The sequence below is a fragment of the Apostichopus japonicus genome, chromosome 19 (genome assembly GCF_037975245.1).
Source record: "Apostichopus japonicus isolate 1M-3 chromosome 19, ASM3797524v1, whole genome shotgun sequence".
Classification (NCBI taxonomy): domain Eukaryota; kingdom Metazoa; phylum Echinodermata; class Holothuroidea; order Aspidochirotida; family Stichopodidae; genus Apostichopus; species Apostichopus japonicus.
The window spans coordinates 20,895,999-20,915,693 of record NC_092579.1 but is presented as its reverse complement, the minus strand read 5'-3'; the positions used below and the strand labels follow the sequence as shown (position 1 = coordinate 20,915,693).

The 19,695-nt window shown below is 37.8% G+C and overlaps 2 protein-coding genes across 4 annotated transcripts in view; one reads left to right on the top strand and one right to left on the bottom strand.

Moving 5' to 3' along the window:
• Positions 1-12,745, top strand: part of LOC139960583 (uncharacterized) — a 33,418-nt gene extending 20,673 nt beyond the window's left edge. Inside the window, exons 3-5 of one of the 2 annotated variants that reach the window (XM_071959038.1) lie at positions 9,079-9,117; positions 11,154-11,274; positions 12,378-12,745. In XM_071959038.1, coding sequence (XP_071815139.1) covers positions 9,079-9,117; positions 11,154-11,274; positions 12,378-12,737 — 520 coding nt within the window. In that variant the 3' untranslated portion in view covers positions 12,738-12,745. The remainder of the gene's footprint in view (positions 1-9,078; positions 9,118-11,153; positions 11,275-12,377) is intronic. The other variant, XM_071959039.1, reaches the window with a different exon arrangement.
• A 532-nt stretch (positions 12,746-13,277) lies between these two features.
• LOC139960579 (DNA-dependent protein kinase catalytic subunit-like) overlaps positions 13,278-19,695 on the bottom strand; it is a 96,231-nt gene continuing 89,813 nt past the window's right edge. For both annotated transcript variants that reach the window (XM_071959033.1, XM_071959032.1), the window contains 13 exons: positions 19,055-19,228; positions 18,173-18,346; positions 17,762-17,830; positions 17,133-17,268; positions 16,605-16,672; positions 16,037-16,257; positions 15,555-15,638; positions 15,219-15,296; positions 14,517-14,588; positions 14,177-14,378; positions 13,896-14,084; positions 13,652-13,785; positions 13,278-13,494 (listed from right to left, as the gene is read on the bottom strand). In XM_071959033.1, the coding sequence (XP_071815134.1) occupies positions 13,281-13,494; positions 13,652-13,785; positions 13,896-14,084; positions 14,177-14,378; positions 14,517-14,588; positions 15,219-15,296; positions 15,555-15,638; positions 16,037-16,257; positions 16,605-16,672; positions 17,133-17,268; positions 17,762-17,830; positions 18,173-18,346; positions 19,055-19,228 (1,815 nt within the window). In that variant the 3' untranslated portion in view covers positions 13,278-13,280. The remainder of the gene's footprint in view (positions 13,495-13,651; positions 13,786-13,895; positions 14,085-14,176; positions 14,379-14,516; positions 14,589-15,218; positions 15,297-15,554; positions 15,639-16,036; positions 16,258-16,604; positions 16,673-17,132; positions 17,269-17,761; positions 17,831-18,172; positions 18,347-19,054; positions 19,229-19,695) is intronic.

The window sequence follows — 19,695 nt, the reverse complement described above, 5'->3', positions numbered from 1 at the left end:
ACGGTTTAAAGTAACATGTCGAGACATTTGTGGATTTGGTTACTTTGTTATCTTTATCCACGTCATATAGATTTTTGAGAGACTATTGGCATGTTTTGACATTTGTCACGAACATTGAACAATATACTACCGTGTATAGGTTCATTTTAATGCATAGATGGCAATGATAGGCTGTGCTATAACAGCCGTGTGAATGGATTCCTGTGCTTATGTTTCAGTTTTAATACCGCGTTAGTAATGATATATGCTTCGCTGTAAAATTCGGGAATACGTGTCTTGTGTATCGGTTCATTTTTTATATGGACCTACATAGCTGCAATGGTATAGGTTGTGCTATGTAATCCTGCGATAGGCTGCATGTGTACACAGATTCAGTTTCAATACATTGTTGTTAAAGCTTTTAAACATCATTAAATCTACATTACAGGCTCGTTTGCAATCAACAATTCCTTTAATATTCTATCCGATGTTATTTCTTTAGAAAATAGTTAGTCATGCAACTGTACATGTTAAACCTGCTCACATAATAGATGTACACAAACCAGCAATTGAATCGAAGCGGAGCGAAACGAAACACAAATATTGTTATGGTCAAATTAAAATAAAATGAGAAACCTTGTTACTGAAGAGGAATTTCGTTTGCCAACACAAAATGCATTTAAGAGTTAAAAGAAGGTTCGGTGATGCGTGATATTAAAGTGCAAGGAGTAAGGCATTGCATTGGTGATTAATATTATGATGCTTAAAAGGAAAACTACTCGTTGCGAAGAATACGGAGGCAATAATAGAACAAGTAATTACAATTCCGCTTAATATTGTCGAATGAAGGCTGTAACCATGCAACAAATGCGACTATCATTAATATAGGCATATTAATGGCCACTTGGGTGAATAAATGAAGTAGTATTTCAAGAGAGAGGTGGGTGGAAATTAAATTTGAAGGCTTTGCCTTTCCTTTTACCTCTGATGATCAAAATATATCAACTCTGATCAATTTAGTTTCGTACTTACTTCACCCCTCTCTAACATGTCTCCATCCTACATATGCACTTAATAATTAGGGAATTTCCTGCATTGATGTCGGAAGTCGTGGCAAGTTAAGTAAATTGTTTTGATTCATTGTAATGATCCGTGGTATTTCTACCCAAAACCCCTCCGGCCTTTATCTCTAGAGCTTTTATTGTAGACTTGTCCACTTTATACCAACGACGATATTTCTCATATCAGCAAGTCTGTACAATACATTACCACAAATCCAAATTTAATTTTGAGCGCCACATTTGAAACAAAATCTATAAGTATTAACTTCATGCCATTTCCTCATCTTTCACAGACCTCAGTCAAAGTTGACCGCCGAGATCTAAATCATATTACCTTGTTTAACGAACCTTCCATTGCTATCATGATTATTTTTAGTATGACCGCGGTCATGTACGCATGGCACGACTGACCGCATATAGCTCGGTTACACTCCGTCTGTGTGTATACACGCCGCGCGATTCCAATCAATTATTTCAACCAGAGACGCTCAATTAACGCGACTATTGATTTTATCTTCAGGTATATTTTGTCTCGCCTATCACTAGAGATCCTTAGCCTAATTAGATTGTAATCCAGAGATTGTCGATACTGTTTTTAATGTTAAATCGGTTTCCATAGTAACTAAACTCAAAGGTCATTTCGGAGAGCACTTCAGCATGATCCATTATATGTATATATATAGACGATATGGTTATACGAATTTATGGTCACGTACGGAGCTGATAACATATACATATGCAATTATTAAATTGTTTAGCTGAAATATTTGAGAAGTTGAACAACTAGTCTTATTTACATAATTTGATGTAAACGGCAATAACAACAATTAATGAAACAGGAATGAAGGTTATGAAAATTAAGATGTGCTTGACAAGGGGAAAACCACAAAAACGTCAGATATAATATAGTACCGGTACCATATGCCGTAGTTTGCCAATGGCGAATGTGAGTAATTGCTGTTTTTATATGTACATATTTAAATACCGTCTGTCTTTTCTAAAATGTTCTTAAACGCAATGACGTCAACATATTGCTAAAGAGAATTTCCTACGTCAAATGAATAACTTTAACTAGCGACAGCAAATGCCATACTTAACACCTTTCTCCACACACGGTTATACGGTCACCCTACGCATATGTCTGTTTTGCCTGATATGCCTTTTTTCTGCATCTGATTTCGTCTTACAAAGATATCTCAAATCTATAAATTAAAAGTACCTGAAAGGTATATACCACTACTTCACTCAGCAGTGTACGGACGTGATTCCACGTAGTCATAAATTTCTCAAACAAGAAATCACACACACGCACATGGTACCTATATAGCATCAATAATACGCAAGTGAGTTTGTGCGCGCATATGTGTTATTTCATATCATGTACTTTGTTATATGCGTATTTATGTTAATGTATAGCATGTATAGTGTGTTTATCTGCAGGGGTGGACTAACCGTTGGGGCAATCGGCCAGTTCTCGAGGCCCCATAGCAATATGAGATCCACTATAGCCTTCATAGCCGAACCAAATCTTAGTTCGTACGTTTGCGTAACAGCTTTGTTGTTTTACAGTCTTTTGCACCTTAAACACAGGACGCAGTTGCCGGGCTCGTCAGCCAAGGAATACTAGTGTGCAGTTTTCAGGCATAAACCATATGGCGCCATCAGTGGCGGAGCGTCCATACAGTCAGGGGGCGGATGCCCCCCGCCCCCGACGGACTCAAATGGACTGCTGGCGCCCTTTTCAGCTTTTTACCACTTTTTACTTATTCGCGATTATAGACTTACTTATTGCGCTCTCATCTACCTATTGACATTTGTCACATCCTTTTGGCAATGACACCAATTTATTCTTCGTTTATCTGCAAATTAGCAAGGCCCGGAAAGGGTCATTTCCGGCGATCTAGGGAATATCTTTACTCAAAAATTTCGGTACGCTCCGCGCCAATCCGTGGTGGCGCTCCTCTTAGATAGTGTCGGAAGCGCCCCTACAGACCATTCTCGCCCCCCCCCCCTTGACCAATACCCCTAGCTCCGCCACTGGGCGCCATATAAACGAACAACGGTCCTTCCGAGAGTTTATACTTTTAGATGTCTTCACATATAGGGTATACTATAACCATCGCACAAAGATGACCCTATAACGTCCTATTTTACGTTGATTTTTTATTGTGGTTTTTCAAGCGACCCATGTATAGAATAATCTGACCTCATAAATATATCAAACTCTGCGGAGTTTTTTTTTTTCAAAGAAAATACTAGCGGATACAGTCTAGCGTGATCGTTAATAAACTGAAATTTCATCTGGTTGAAGGGACATCGCAAATTCTGCTAATTAATTATAATATCCGTACAAGGAAACGTTGTTAATACAAACTCGACCGAATAGATATATATGTTGAGCCATTTATTTCAAGAGAAATTGTATCCGAGGGAACCACTTATCTTTCCCGAGATTTTCACTTTGACCTCCTACTGTATAGATGTTAGAAATGGATTTTTGTCGATAAGTCCCCGGGTTGCAAATTACTTCGAGTATAAATTTAGTGAACGGGTATATATACCATCACCGCGGTGTGTAGGCCTATATGAAGAGATACTGATTCACAGTATAATGAGCATGATGATATAAATGAAATTATATTATCAACCAGATGCTGGTTAATTTTAAGGCAGTTTCGGTTAATCGAATAAAAGAGTGTCATTTAGTCGTAAGAGTACAAACACTTTATTATGTTTACTCTAGTATAATTCTTTCCCTTACTTTCGTGCGGTAGTATGTACAAAACTAACACATGTTTAGCCTATACACAGAATACACTATTACAGAACTAATCTGAGTGCTCGTAACCTTATTTAGGATCACAAGTGCACAAAACGATGCTCGTTTTAGGTCGTGTGCCAAATTACTTCCCATTTCTTATAGTCGTGAACCATATACCGCACACTGCTGTCTGCCAGTCGGGAAAACGCTACTGTTGTACGGTTTTCTCCGACGTTGAGCACACGCACACTGTTAGACTATCCACTATTTTCCACGTAACGATTGTCAAGTATAATCGGGGTCAGGGACGTAGCCAGGGTGGGGGGGGGGGGTAGGGGAGCGTCTGCTCCCCCTTTCAGTGCCGAAAAAAATGTTTAAAAACTGTTGTTTTTTAGCATGGTATTTTGTTAGTGCTCTTTCGATCTTGAATACTCGTCAGCTCCGTTAACTCGATTATAATCGTAGTAACATCCAGGCCTACTGATTCAACTACTTACTTAGTTTGGCAGCTGCATTTAGCTCAATTTAGCCTATTACAAGCCTACATTTGGCCACTGCGTAATAAAATACATATTGCTTACCTAACCGCACTCGATGGAGTGTCACGAACCGTATGCACAACGACGTCGACAACGTTCGTTCTCATCCTTTCTATGATTCGTCCTAAGTTGTTGCACGAACAGCATGTTATGAAGCTAAGCTAGCTTAGTGATACACACTTCCTATATATAATTATTACATTGCTAATGCACTGCGATAACGATATTTGTTTTTAGGCCACTGCAAATCTGGCTGTCTTACAAAATATGAAAGTTTATATTGTCCATCAGTTAAGTTCGTCAAATGTATTAAAGTCCAGACATTGGACAATAAAAAGAACCATCCTACTGGAAAAATTGTAAAAGAGCACTATGTTTGTCTTTCTGACAAATTATGTAAAAAAAAATGTCAAAGAATTCAAACAGGAACAAAATCTGCTGATATCATATGATAATGATGAAACTGGCCAAACATTGCACCATCTAAGGACCTTGTATTGTTCAAATATATCTCAAATGGGAGGGGGTGTCCCCCTCCCCTTAGACCGCTCCACCATATCAATCGCAAAAAGTGCTCCCCCCTTTCAAATTCCTGCCTACGTCGCTGATCGGGTTTGTGATCATTCGGGCAGTGTTCGGCCAGCTGAGGCCTATTCTTCATAAAGATGACTTAAACTGGTACAATTGGGTTAAGATAGGACGGGGACGGGACCGGGCCACATTATAATAGGCCTGAGAGGCCGGTGGCGGAACGGGCGGGGGTAGTCAAAGGGTGGTTTAAAATATAGAAAAGCTAACATTTTAGACTTATTTTCATTCAGAATAGGTCAAAAAAGGGTATTGTATATTTTCATATTGAGGCGTTCGCACGTGACGTTGTCTTTGACCCATACGTGGTACCAGATTGAATCGGCTTTTTTCATGTTTTTATTTGGTTCTTCATGTACCTCCCTTGGAAATGCATTGTTTCTTGTAGTTCGACGAATATAGCCTAAACACGGTCGTAATATTCTTGACTTTTAATTTTGTATACGTTCACTTCAGATATATATAATTTAAAAAAAAAATCGTTACGGGACAATAATTATTGAATTCAGTTTTGGCTTCGTTCGTGACTGAAGCAGACAAGATAACACGAAATCTGCCGCCGCAAGATGATGCTAAAACTTTCTGGGTAATTTCAAAAAGTCAGGAATATGAAAGTTATTAGGTTTGACAATAATTGTGAAGTATTTTATTATGCATGTAGTGAGATCAGTCACACCGTGGGTGTGATCCTTATATACCGTACAAACCTCGAATAGTTAAAGATTTAACTTTCTATAACCGACGTGCATGTTCGTAGCCTGATCGTAAAGTTTATTCCGACGCAATGTATGACGTGAACCTTTGTCATTAATATTAACGTAAATTATAATAAATGATGATATCCTGTCCGAAGTCAAACGTAAAGTTAACAGTTAAAGGTAAACTAACGTAAAAATAGAGGCCTTTGAAAGTGTCAGGGGCACAAAATATGGGTGTATATTTATCGACTTTAATAATTTCGCTGATTGGTATAAATCATAGAATGTTCAGTGACTCACATGACAGGAGGGATGGAAAACAAGTTATTACAAAATGGGGAGGTCATGCACCATTGACAAGAAAGTTTTTTTGGGTAAAAATCGGAAGTAAAAAATGAAACAGCGCAACTTGTCAAAGTGGATCTATAACGTCACAGATTTAAGTGAGAAGTTCACTTTTTGGAAGAATTTTTTTATCGAATTTTAGATACAAATGCCTCCGTCGAGAAAAAAAAGGATGCATAAAATCATGTATTCCCCTTTAACAACAGTTCAAATATAAATCATATCTGAATCGTCGTTTTGAAACTATGTGTGATCAAGTTTACATTGATTTATTGTTCTTAACGATGCAAGCAATCGGGCGAGTTGATTCTCATATAGTACGATATGTAAGATATATGTATATATTTATATATATGTGTGTGTGTGTGTGTAAGGTGATATTGAATGATAAACTTTATAGGCCGGTTGATTATTGATCTCAAGCCCCAGTCTCGGAAGAAAAATAATCCCAAGGTCAGCAATATTTTACTTTATTGAATGGGCATAAAACATGATTGATTTTTTAATGGGTGGTAAAATCATGCGTCATCACATTAATAACATCTCTGACTGACTTTTCCGCATAAGTAAGCCTACACGCTGGAATAACCTTCCCTACATATACCACAACGGCAGTATATGTGTGTGTTGGGGGGGGGGGGGCGGGCGGATAGCCGCTAAGCCTATGATTGCTGTTCAAGTCTCCATAGCACAGATCTACAACACAATACTTTCTGTTAAGAAAGATGCAATCTGTGGTGCGTAATTGCACATTGGAAAATTATGTTTCTGTGCAATATGAAATGCAACCTTTTTCCACCAAAAGTATGAACAAAGTAAAACATGACCCAGAATCATAAATAAGCGGCTAGACCTACTATAGGGTCTCAAACAATTAAAAATAGGCCTACGAAATCTGTATAATACCTACGAAGATACATGATAGCTTGGCTTCTGTTACATTAGGGCTCCTCTATTTTACTAGGCATATACTATACAGTAACTAGGTGTGCGCGAGTTCTAAGCCTATACAGTACCCCACTGCTACTTTGAACTGCTGCTCGGTTAGCGACTGCGTAAATATTCCTAATTATTTATCTTGTCTTTAGCTGCATATTGATGCGCGAAAACATATCGCTATTACTGTTTTACACTGTCTAAATCGGAGCGATAATTTACGCAATGAAACACTGAGGTTGTAAGAGCATCTATCTTCCAAAAATCCTAGCAAAAATAACAGCAAACTTGTCTCAAAACTCCTTAAATTGTTCTAAACTTTGCAAATTATGACCGATAGCCAGGAGGAAAATTGCATTAAGAAAATAATTAAACAACTAAATGTTTTGCTATTTTAAGTGTATTGGTATTTTGACTCGTTAAGCTTAGTAGAAACTTGATAAATGGTATGTAGATCCCTTTGGTCTGCACATTAATGCTTATAAATTGGTGGAGGTCAGCATAGGTCACTTGAAACCCTTCAATAACAGCAAAAAAGAAAAAAGAAAAGGGGGGGGGGTGGAACTTGGATGAACTATTATACTTGATAGGTAGATCCATATTATTGCAAGAACCATGCTGATCACTTGAGGCCAGTATCGGTCAAGACTTAATTATATAATGTAGGCAGACCTGTCAACCTGTTTGACCCCAAAATAGGGAGAATAACATTTTTCAGGGCCAAAAACTAGGGAGAACAAGGGGAAAATAGGGAGGTTGGTAATTTTCAACTGAAATTGTATAAATACTGCTAAATAAGTATAGTCTACTTATGCAAAACAGTGAGAGAATCATCAAATCAGTGTTTCTTGTTATAGTTTACAGCAGCTCGCTTCGCTTTCTCCAGGGTTTCTTTAGTAGGCTTCCATTTGAAACAGGGAAAAGTGGACTCTGGGTACTGCGACTTCATGGCTAGTATGCTAGATAAGAGTTCCATCAAGCTTGAGACTTGACCGACTGTCTGTCTTGTTCTTGCTAACTACACTGAATAGCCTTTCCTGTTCAGCGTTGCTGCGGGGAATTACTAATTGTTGGCTATTTTCAGAAATGTCGCAAGTGATGAAACATTAAAAAACCGGAAGAATAGAATATGAAACCGGGAGGCCGGGAGATTCGGGTAAAAACCGGGAGTCTCCCGGTAATAACCGGGAGAGTTTACGGTCTGCTGTTGAGTAAGTAACGAGAAAGGGGAAGAGGAGGCCATAGACATTTTAGTTCAAAGCAGAGCTAAGCTGAAAAGCTTTGAAAGTGTTCTGCTTTCAAAGAGAAGGTTATGGATGCTTCTGATTGGGTTTTATTTGCTAGAGTACAGAGTCAAGATAAGCAACAGTGTAGAATGGTTATTCATTCATAGTGTCTGTAATCTTACAAATGTCAGTTGAAGTGCAACATTGTCACCAATGTTCAAGTCAGTGAAACATTTAATCTGTGGAGAGCTTGCATCCGTTTAGATATGTTAGTTTTATAAGAGATGTATTTAATTATATCAAGAACTACCATGCAATGTTTGCATTTCTGGTTTATATAGCCCACAGGTTGCTGTATGGTCACTGTGTTTTCCTTGCCAGGGGGTTGTGTGTTTTTGACACAATAATATTGATATTATCTGCAAACATTTAATTCTAGGGTCCTTTAAGTTGGATTTGCGACAGGTATGTCTAGAATCATACATAAAAATGAATCTGTATTGCTGTAACATCATTTGTGTTGTTAAATTTTAGGCACAATGGTGAGTAAATATTTCTTACTTGTAAATCCTTACAAGTCAGTCCCACAAGAAAAAGCTCCCTTTTGTTAATACTGTTGCTAAGAAATTATTATGTTGTCGAATGCTTTAAAAGGTCAATGGTAGTTCACTGTTTGTTCTTTACTTGGTTTTCTACTTTTAGCATATATTGATTGGCATAGGCGTAGTAGGACCCTCATTTGATTTGGGGGGGGGGGGGCTGTAACGACTTGCCCGAAAAATATATCCAAAATTTTTCACGTGCCAATAACAAATAATCATTTTCTGTGTCACTATCCTTCCATATTGGTTATAATTATTGGGGAAGTCGTTACAACAATAATGATAATAATAATAATATAAGTTTAACCATTGAAAAACACATTGCAAATTCTTCTTCTTTCAGTAGGTGCCAGTGGTGGAGCTATAGGGGTATTCGTCAGGGGTGAGAGCATGGTCTGTAGGGGCGCATTCGACACTATCTTAGCGGATCGCCACCACAGGTTGGCGCGGAGCGTGCAACAATTTTTGGAGTAAAGATACTCCCTAGATCGCCGGAAATGACCCTTTCCGGGCCTTGCTAATTTGCAGATAAACGAAGAATAAATAGGTGTCATCGCCATTTGTCAGAAAATTGCACCAACAAATTGTGACAAACTTCAATAGGTATTTGAGAGCGCAATAAAAACTTGAAGTCAAAAATTGCGAATAAGTAAAGAGTGGTATAAAGCTGAAAAGGGCGCCAGCAGCCCATTTTGAGTCCGTCAGGGAACCCCCCCCCCCTCTGACTGTATGGACGCTCCGCCACTGGTAGGTGCCCGAAAAATTCTCAGCATATTGCCCAAATTTTCACCAAAAAACTTGAAAAACACATTGCAAATATTCTTCTTTCAGAAAATGCTCGAGAAATTCTCAGCATATTGCCCGAATTTTCACCAAAAATTTGAAAAAACACATTGCAAATTATTATTCTTTCAGTAGATGCCCGAAAAATTCTCAGCATATTGCCGAATTTTCACAAAAGAAATGAAAAACACACTGCAAATTATGATTCATCCAGTATGTGCCAGAAAAATTCTCAGCATATTGCCCGAATTTTCACCAAAATATATGGTTGGGGGCTGCACCCCCCAGCCCCCTCCCCCGCCTCCTACGCCTATGTCAATGATTGGGACAACTAGATTTGGGACAGGTAGTTCAAGGATGTTAACTAGGGTGAAGAAAAAAAAAATCCTCCCATGAACCGATTTGGCATGGTAAAGATTAACCTATGTTAAATTATCCATTAACCAGTAAAACATATTTGAAGCGAATGTTATTCTTCTCTAGCAACATTTTTGAAAAATGTTGTAGGAGTACTAAATGAATTTGTCTGGTTGGTCTAAATAAATGCAATTTCAATTTTGTTTTTGGTGTGTGCTTTTATTTTGTGTTTGTAAAAGACAAGCAGAAGTTGGGATTGAACTGGGGATCTTAGGTTGCAAAAAAACTTTGTTTACCACTAGACCATGAGGTGGTACGCTGATATTGTCATCTTTTCAAATACTTAAAGATCCACATGTTTGTTCAAAGCGTTCTCTTCACTGCTCCTTGCTATACCTCACTGGGCGTTTTATCAAACCTTGAAAAAAATTGGAATCACGTATCACTGGCAAAATGCGTCGAGCGCCCTCTTGCGGCCTCTTTTTTGGTCAGTTTTCAACTTCAGAGGAACAATAGACTAGCGAAAAACTTTTTGGACGAACAAAGGTTTCAGAAACCTTTGTTCGTCCAAAAAGTTTTTCGCTTGTCCATTGTTCCTCTGAAGTTGAAAACTGACCAAAAAAGAGGCCGCAAGAGGGCGCTCGACGCATTTTGCCAGTGATACGATTCAAAGAAGTCAATTCAAACCTTTGCAATTCATAAATGTTTTCCGGTCTGATGTTGTGAGATTTGTTCCTGGCAAATATAGTCATGATATTTTGGTAATTCTTTTAAAATTAATCTCTGGATAGATGATGGTATGTCCCTCTAGTAAACTGGATGACAGAAAAAGTGTAAATGGTAGCATGTGCAAAGGGGAAAGCCTTACAAAGAGAAAAGGTGTTGAGACATTACCTACCCCTCTTCTCGTAACCAATACTCAAAATCTGTCACCTACGACAAACTGTGCTTCCATTTCCTTTTCCGCTAGTTCAGCCTGAGGGGTGGGGGGAGGGGTGAGAAATCAGAAAGACTACAGCCCCAGGTCCAGAGTCAATTTATGAGCCTGGGGCAATATGTGGTAAATGATAAAGGACAAGTCTAAATACTTATAGTATCCAATGGATAGAAAATCTTGAATCCTAAGGTACTGTTCCTAAGGAACAAACTACACCCCTTCTGCTTACCTTTGTATTCCTCAATATAGCCCCACTGATTCAAGATCGGGATTGAACAACCAACAACCGTCTAAAGTAGGCTAAATGGAAATTTAATTTTCATGTTTTCTCTTTTCGACAGTGACTTTCAGCCTGCCGTGGTCAAATGTGATCTTTTCGCCCAATCCCTCGGCGATAGCTGGTTTGAAGATGATGCATGCGATGACAGCACCCTTATTTTCTTTTCCTTCCACTACAAAGAGGTCAGTTTACTATAGCCTATACATTTGTTTTCAGTTCGTTTTAGAGTGGTTTGTTTAAATTGATTGATTGATTAAATTTATCATTGACACACCTTCAGAGAAAATATTCCTACGACAATCAGTGCGATCAACTTTGCAATAACCTTTCGAATAAATACTCTTGTAATTTATGAAAATTGATGGGACCTAGAAAGGGGAAAGAGAAAAATTCTGCTTTCGGAAGGTGTAACAGAAATTTCCCCGCTATGGACCGAGTTGGATTTTGGGGGGAAATACAATCATTAGTATTTGTTTGTGACCCATATGTCTACCAATAAGTGTGAAATGATTAGTGTATTAGTGAACGGTCTAATATATTTACCCAATTTGTCGTTGAATGTAGGCGACACCCTGAATTTAATTTCGTAGTTAATTTTGAGGTCAATCTGTTTTATCACCATCACTTCGGTTACACATCTAAGGGAGAGCAACAAGTGATTTATCTGAGGGATGAAACTGCTATCACTTGATATATGGATCAAAGCGAGAGAAAAAAAAATTAGAGAATGGAAATTTTGAACAAATTAAGATAAGTACTTCTCCCATCTGTCAACATACTGCATACGGCCGGCTGGTGTGAAAGGTAATCACATTTAGTGCAGGCATCTTGGAATGACGTAATAAAAGGGCACCTCTTGAAGAAACAATAAACAATGAAGAAAAAATATCAGTGGTACATCGTTGCACAAAATATGAATTTCGACAAAATTAAGCAGTTAATATTTGCTGTAAAAATTAAGGAATAAGGGAGGCTTTTCAAACAGCAAAATTGTGGAGTTGACAGAAAAATTAATGAGAAAAATGATTGTTTGCTGCTTCTAATTGTAACGAAAAGCTTTATTATTAGTTGCTTTTCCTAGAAAGCATTTGGCACTTTAAAAAATACATTACTTGTTTGATGAGAAGATGAGAAGTGACATAGTGGCTACCATGTAAAAAGGAAAGTATTAATATCAACCAGTGAACACACCAAGATCAAGTGGTCATTTTGTACATATCAATCAATATTATTTTATATAAACTTGTAAATATTCAAAATTTCAGTGTGTTTCCTTTCTTTTCAGCTTTCCTTATCAATCGGCAAGCAGGTTGAAATAGTGTTCTCCGATCTCGAAATAGCGGCCTTATCAAAACTCAGTCAAGATGTCCTAGGAGAGGGTGCATTTAAAAGAAACCATATTGCAGCATCTAATTCCACCCAGACTTTCCTTGGATTGGAGCAAGTCATTGAACAGTTGCATGCTGGGATACTAAACGGGCCTTCAATTACTTCCACAGTGCTGTACTTAATCGTTGTACCTGTGGTGTTGATCATGTTAATAACCGTCATGTGTCTGTTGGCAAACTGGTGTTGCCGACCAGAACTAGAAATCGGTGTCGATAAACATTCCGGGAAGCATGACGTTGGTCAAACTGGAAGGTAAACACCATGGAAGTATGGAACATCACCATACCATGAAAGTATGAAACCCGGTATCACCATACCATTAAAGTATGATACCCAGTATTACCATACCATGGAAGTATGGAATCGGGTGTCGTCAACAAGATGGCATGAGGTACCCTTCTTAGCGGTTTAGCAATTATAAAATGTACAAAACTGCTGGGTTAACATAACAATAAATTAAACTATGCAAAGACAACTCAAATAAGTGTGATCATTCTTACAATGAGAGGATATGATTGGATCATTAGGAACTGACATAGATGCTCAGATTCAACTGTACTAATTGTCCATAGTAATTGTAAATGTTATAGATGGAAAACGAAACGAACCCTTTCGTTCATTCATGTCTTGTCCAAAAAGTATCAACATTGTGTTAGTAGTAGTAGTATTATATAAATCATTGCTTTACATGATTACTTGTGAGAATATAGACATTATAGAATCATCCCATGTGTCTCTCTTGCCTGAAAAATTAGTGTTTCCATATTCCTGAAGAAATATACTCCTTACAACATGGTTTTCATATGAACGGCTGCCATCCCTGGTATGTCCGGCCAAGGATATTGGGATCTGTGGCTTGCTCAATCAAACAAGCGACCTGGTCCTCTACACTCAACCCAGACGGCTCCCTGGCTACCTGTGCTCGTATATTGACTCGGTGATCGCCTCGAACTACCGCAATGAACTTCTGCAGGGAAGTGGATTTTCCATGGACACTTTTCTCAAGTTCCCTCCTGGCAACAACATAACCAAAGAAAGGACTGTTTTTTTATTTGCTCATGAACAAATGTTTACAAATATATTATGCTGAACATTCAACAATTATACTGACCAATATGCTGACCAATTCTACCTGACCATTTTGAAAATGAACTGGAGGAGACTACTTACTCTGTGATGTAGGCAGGATTAGCACCCTCCAGCTTAGCTTTGGCGATCAAAAGTCTCTCTTTCGGATACCAGAGAGCGTCACTGGAGATCTCTTCCAAACCTTGACCCTTGCTGGCTGTTTTATCTGCAAATTGCTGTCAAAATGGAAATTTATCATTTCATCATATGGAAATTTATCAAACACATCATATACAAAGTACTACTACAAGTTAACGTTGAGCATTAAGGTCAACTCATCACTCACCTTCCAATCTACCGAAGGTTCTTTGATAAAGACATCCATGGTGTTCAGCAACAAGTCGTGGTTTTGACGCAGCGCCCTCAAACAGTGAACCATTGTATTCTTAAGCAGTCCATCAATCTTCATGGGCATCATCAAATTCACGATTTGACGGGTGAGTCTGAACGGCATCAGTTCCGGAATAGGGAGGATCTTGAAGGGGAAATAAACGTTTGAATTCATTCACTCTAGCTTCATGTTGAGAATATTGTCTGAATACATTGCAATGAATCGTCAAAACTTACCAAAGTAGCTGATCCAAATGCATGACCAAAATCGATACCAATCATTCTGCCAGAATTTAGACTGACCAGGAAGTTTGACAGGTGACGATCTCCGATACCTAGGATGTACTGGCAGATACAAAGGGTGGCAAACGACTTTGCAAAGTGGGTCCTCAGAGCCAAGAAGGCCTCCGGAGAGGCGCTCATCTCTAGAAATGCTTTCCTGGGTAGAAATAAAGAATCAGATTGGTAGGTGAGGAACGGCTGGGGGGAGAAAGGTTACATACCCTTCACAAAAAAACCTTTCCTTGAATGTCGTAAAATATAAGAAAAATTTCACAAGAGAGCAAACATGACTTACCGTGACAAATCCCAGGGAATACCTTCCTCGCACTGCCGGAAGTTGTGAGTTGTTTCTTGACAACCAGCTTGCCTGTGAAAGACAAACAACTCTCTTTTATACCTTAGAGCAGGGGTGGGCAACCTACGGCCCGCAGGCAACATGTGGCCCGCCAGTGATTTTTTTGCGGAGATGTCTCAAGAAAGATACAAAAAGGAATCTATTTTACATCATCATCAAAGCGAGCTAGCTGCTTAGAATTTATAGGCACTAATGATGGTGTCAGGTAAGCCTATTATCCCCATTAAGTATCAACTGTACTGTATTGACATTATGTTTTTGTGAATACAGATTAAGTACACACACCAAATGGTTTGAAAGTCCTCAGAATCAAAGGTTTGAAATCAACAGCAGGTCGTTGGTTAGGTGCGGCCCAGTTAATTTTTCACTCCTTATATCTGGCCCATTCATTCAAAAAGGTTGCCCACCCTTGCCTTAGAGACATGATCAACTTTTCATAGCATTATAAGCTTTATATAGCAGTATAAGCATAAAAGTCTTGTGCTAGTAGAAATAATCTGAAACCTTCGTAGGGAACAACGGTCCAATGTGCAGGTTATTATTTTCCGTTGTAAGAAATTCCCTCGTTACATAACATTCAAGTAACTTGGGTGACAGCTTCAACACTAATTTAGTTTAACTTTCATATTACTATGTACTAACTTGTACATTGTGGCGAAAGTGAGGTGAATCTTTTCGTCCTTTTTAGTACGAAACTTTTGGACCCAATTTCCATATGCTCTGAGGGAGAAAAGAAGATAAATATTAGGTTTAGTAATGAATGAAAGACAGAGCGAGTATAACATCTTGCTAACGCAGAATTAAAATATGAAACTCTCAACATTTGCACGGAGACCGACTGTGTGATCATCGTCAAATACTACGCATGATATTAGCCAAAAGGCTGAAATGCAGAATTTGTTCAAGCATATGTGATTCAGTAGATTAAAATGTTGTAAAGATTAATAAAAGAGATTAATTGAATATTCATCCACTTACTCCAGTTTGGCTTTGTCAAGACTCTTAACCTTCAAGAATGCTCCCCAGGTGGTTGTGTTTGGCACAAATTCTATCAGACCAAGTCTGGGGAGGAGGGTGGAGGATAGAAAGTGTTTTCAGTTGTAAGCAACGAAAAAACAATGGAATTGAGAAATGATTAAATATCAAATTAGGCAAAATGCAAAGTAATCCATGTGTTGGAAACACAAGTAGGAAAAATGTATCCCACTTCTGACACCAGAGTACATGTTGTTGAACTAAACAAAACTAGCCAATGAGTTACATATGAAACATACCAAAGTGGAATATCATTCTTGATAGCCAAGGCACCTCTCCATAAGGTCTGACAACTAACCCACTGCAAAACCACTGACAGGACAGTTGTCATGAATTAAACTGTCACAGAGAAATGGAAGTTATCAAGCTAAATAAGCATGATAGATTACATCATGACTAAAAATCCCCATAGCTGGTCAGCTTACCTGGATGTCATAGGTGTGACCTGGTATGTTGTCAGGTTCAGCTCACGAGAGCTGCACGCTGTATCCTCGGCCATGATGTCGTTCATGATACAAAACAGTTGCTCGATTCTCTGGTCCAAGCGAAGGTCCTCGCCTCCTTTTACCAGAAACTCGTAATCTTTTTCATCGTGACCGCGTATCTTGATCGTCTTCGGTTTTCTGAGAGACTGTAAGGTTCTGACCTAAAGAAGAGAGAGGCGGCCGGAGCATAAATAAATAAATACATAAATAAATTAATACTAAAATAATACAGAAATAAAATAATAATTTAAAATAATACAAAATTAAAATAAATTAATATAATATAAATTAATGCAAAAATAAGTATATAATTTAACAAAGGTTAAATGCAGGCAAAAGATATGCCATGATGGTTGTATATCTTGCTGCAATTGAACTAAATCAAAAATCAAGAAAGCTTTGCAGCTAGCATCCTATGAGATTATTTTGGAAAATAAAAGTGTTACAACACTTTACAATCAATCATTTCTTTGCTGTTTTCTTTTCATCAATATTCTGTTTTCTTTACCTGTTCATCAAATCCAGCTATTTTGACATGGTATTCTGGTAATGGCTTGCTCACTCCTGTATACTGACCTACAATTAAGAGACAAAGGCATATTTATTTATTTTAATTTAAATAGCAACAACTAGCACAATTGAAAGTAAGGAAAGGAAATTTAAAAAAAATATATATATTGCAAAGCATTGTCTTTTTTATTATTACTCTTGCCAAATTGAATAATTTGGGTAACCCACCTGTGAGATCAAAGAAATATAGAATGCAAAGATATCTGATAAAGTTATGATAATATGTCTTAATATATCATAAAAGATTAGAACTAAAAAACTTTCTGACATTTTTAGTGAGTAATTTAAGCCAGTGATTTCATGCTACCAAGCTACAAGGAAGAAATATTTTAAAGACATCCAGTTTTAATGTTTCCAATAAAATCATACGCAACAAAGGGAATTTTCACAATTTTCTTAACAATTTCTTTGCCATACTTTATCCATCAAAGTGGAATCTTTTTCAAAAATCGTTGTCTCGACTTACCTGGGATTTCAAACTGTGCTTGTTCTGTTAGTTGATACTGAAGAAACCAGGGAGAATATTCTTTCAGATTTCCAGGGTCTTTTGCACCCCTGGGGTTCATCTCTGCATACATGTTTGCGACCACTGTTGTAAAGTCCTGAAAAGACAAGACAGCAGAGAGAAAAGGGAAACACTACAATGAAAAGGAGAGAATGTTAATGATTTGGCAACACAAACTAAACACTTTTGTTCACACTTTGTTGCATCATGTTTGTTGCATCTGTTTGTTGCATCATCCCAGATGAACAGGTTAATCTTACAGTCAATAAATTAAAAAGTCAATAAATTATAAATTAAGAAGTCAATCAATTAACAAGAGCAGAGTTTATGCTAATCAGACAAGACCTTCCAAGCTTGCAAAACAGCCAAAATTAAATATATCTTAAATACAAACAGTTGCACAAGAATTGTTATGCAATATTAGAAAGTTAGAAACACTTTAATACATTGGCAGAGGCTTACAGTAATTTAGGAACCCTGACATTGGCAGAGGCCTTTAGTAATGCAGAAATACTTACATTGGCAGAGGCCTTTAGTAATGCAGAAACACTTACATTGGGGGAGGCTTTCAGTAATTTACAAACACTTACATTGGTGATGGCTTTCAGTAACTTTTCTCCTCCTTTGCCGAAAACTTTTTCTACTTTCTTCAACCATTTCTAAATGTAGAATGAAAATAAGTGTAATAATCAATATAGAAATTCTGAAACAAAATATGTCTGAAATAAACAAATAGCAACCAATGTATTACTATTAAAAACTGACATATCTAATTAATTATCTACCTTGCAATTAAAAAAAAAATAATCTGATTTTAAGTCCACATCGCTTTCGTTCCATCGACTTTGCAACTTCTACCACGTAGAATTAGATATTGCCCATTCTAAAAATATTCAACTTTTAGAGTGCCTGCCCCCTTAAAAATTTGTGAGTCAAAATCAGGAGAATGGAAAGTCGACCATGTTCTGAGAACTTCAATCCTACTAAGGTTCTTGACGTACCCTGGCAAATGAAGTTCTAAAATTGGCCACGATTCCGCAGAGGTCGTGTCCCTCGTAACTCCACGAACTAAAGTTGAGAAGCTTGTCTTCCATCTGGCTGTAGGCTTTCTTGATTTTAACGTTGTCTCTCTTCTCAGCTTGTAGGAGGGGCTTGAGTTCATCATCTGCCCAATCCTACATGTACAATAGGGAGAAGGATCAATAGTATTACAAAGAAGTATACAAAAGAAGATGAAAATGTCAAAGCACCATTAGATATGTACAGAGAAGTTACAAATAAACAACAGATCTTTGAGAAGATTTTACTGGCATGTAACTGGCTCTCTTCATCTGCAAACGATTTTTGGAACAGCATGCTGTATAGGCCGCATAATGTGTCAAAGTAAGTGCTTGCATTAGTTTCAGATACTGTGTTTGGGGTTCAAGGTTTAAAAGGTGGCCTGTTTTATTTGCAGCGAGTGTCTGCCTACATTCTTGCTACCCTTCATGACTGTAAGTTGGGTAGCACTGGGAATACAATTTGCATTTACATAAATCATACTTATGGTTTAATCACACTTATGGTTTAATCACACAATTTTTAGTTTCTTCAGGACATAAGGAAAAAAAAAACCCAACCTAAGCTACAGTGTATTGTTTGTATGTATTTTAGATCCTCCTGCAAGCAGGAACTCGCAAAGAAGCCTCATTGGCTTATCAAAGCCGCAAGCTGACCGAAGTCAGTCTCTTAGATTCATATTTAACGCAATGATTATGAATTGTCAATTGTCAACAACTCTGTAACTAGAGGACACACATTAATCTTGGAGTGACTCGAACCGGGACCTTATGATTGGAAGGCACCGGCGTGGTTAAACATGATATGTAAAATCCGTACTGCACCTTGAAAAGCACGCCTGGATGGTTCAGTTGGTCCAGAGCTCGTGTAAACTGGTCGATGACCGGAAAGTTGAGGAGTTGTTTGAGCTCTATCATGGCTTGCTGCCTCTTCTTTCCATCTGTATCTTTTGAGAACTTGCAATTTTCACTGCTTGTCTTGTAAGGGTAAACTAAGGCCTGCAAAAAGATTATATATTTATTTATATGAATAAATAAAATAAAATAAAATATAGATACAGATAATAAAACATAGTATATAAGAAGAAAATAGGAGAGCAAGTTTAAAATTATGCTATAGTCCAGTCAAACTATGCTGAATATGGCCGAACCTAGAACAAATTGCTTCAGAAGGTGTTTTTGTTTTAAATAGTTCCCTAGAGTCCCCTCTACATCATATCAAAAGTTATCTCAAAGTTACCCCCCTAAGGGCCCTAATTTGCATAAATTCAAGATGGCCGCCATGTCAGAACTCAATGTACAGCAAACTTTTTTCTGGGTGGTTTTAGGGCCCATAAATGTATTGCCAACAGATAGGAATGTGATATCAATCTATCAAATAAGGCTAATTCCGTCATGATATGACGTCACTATGACGTAGTATTACTTCATGTGGTGACGTAGTCCCTGATTTTTACTGAAAATTC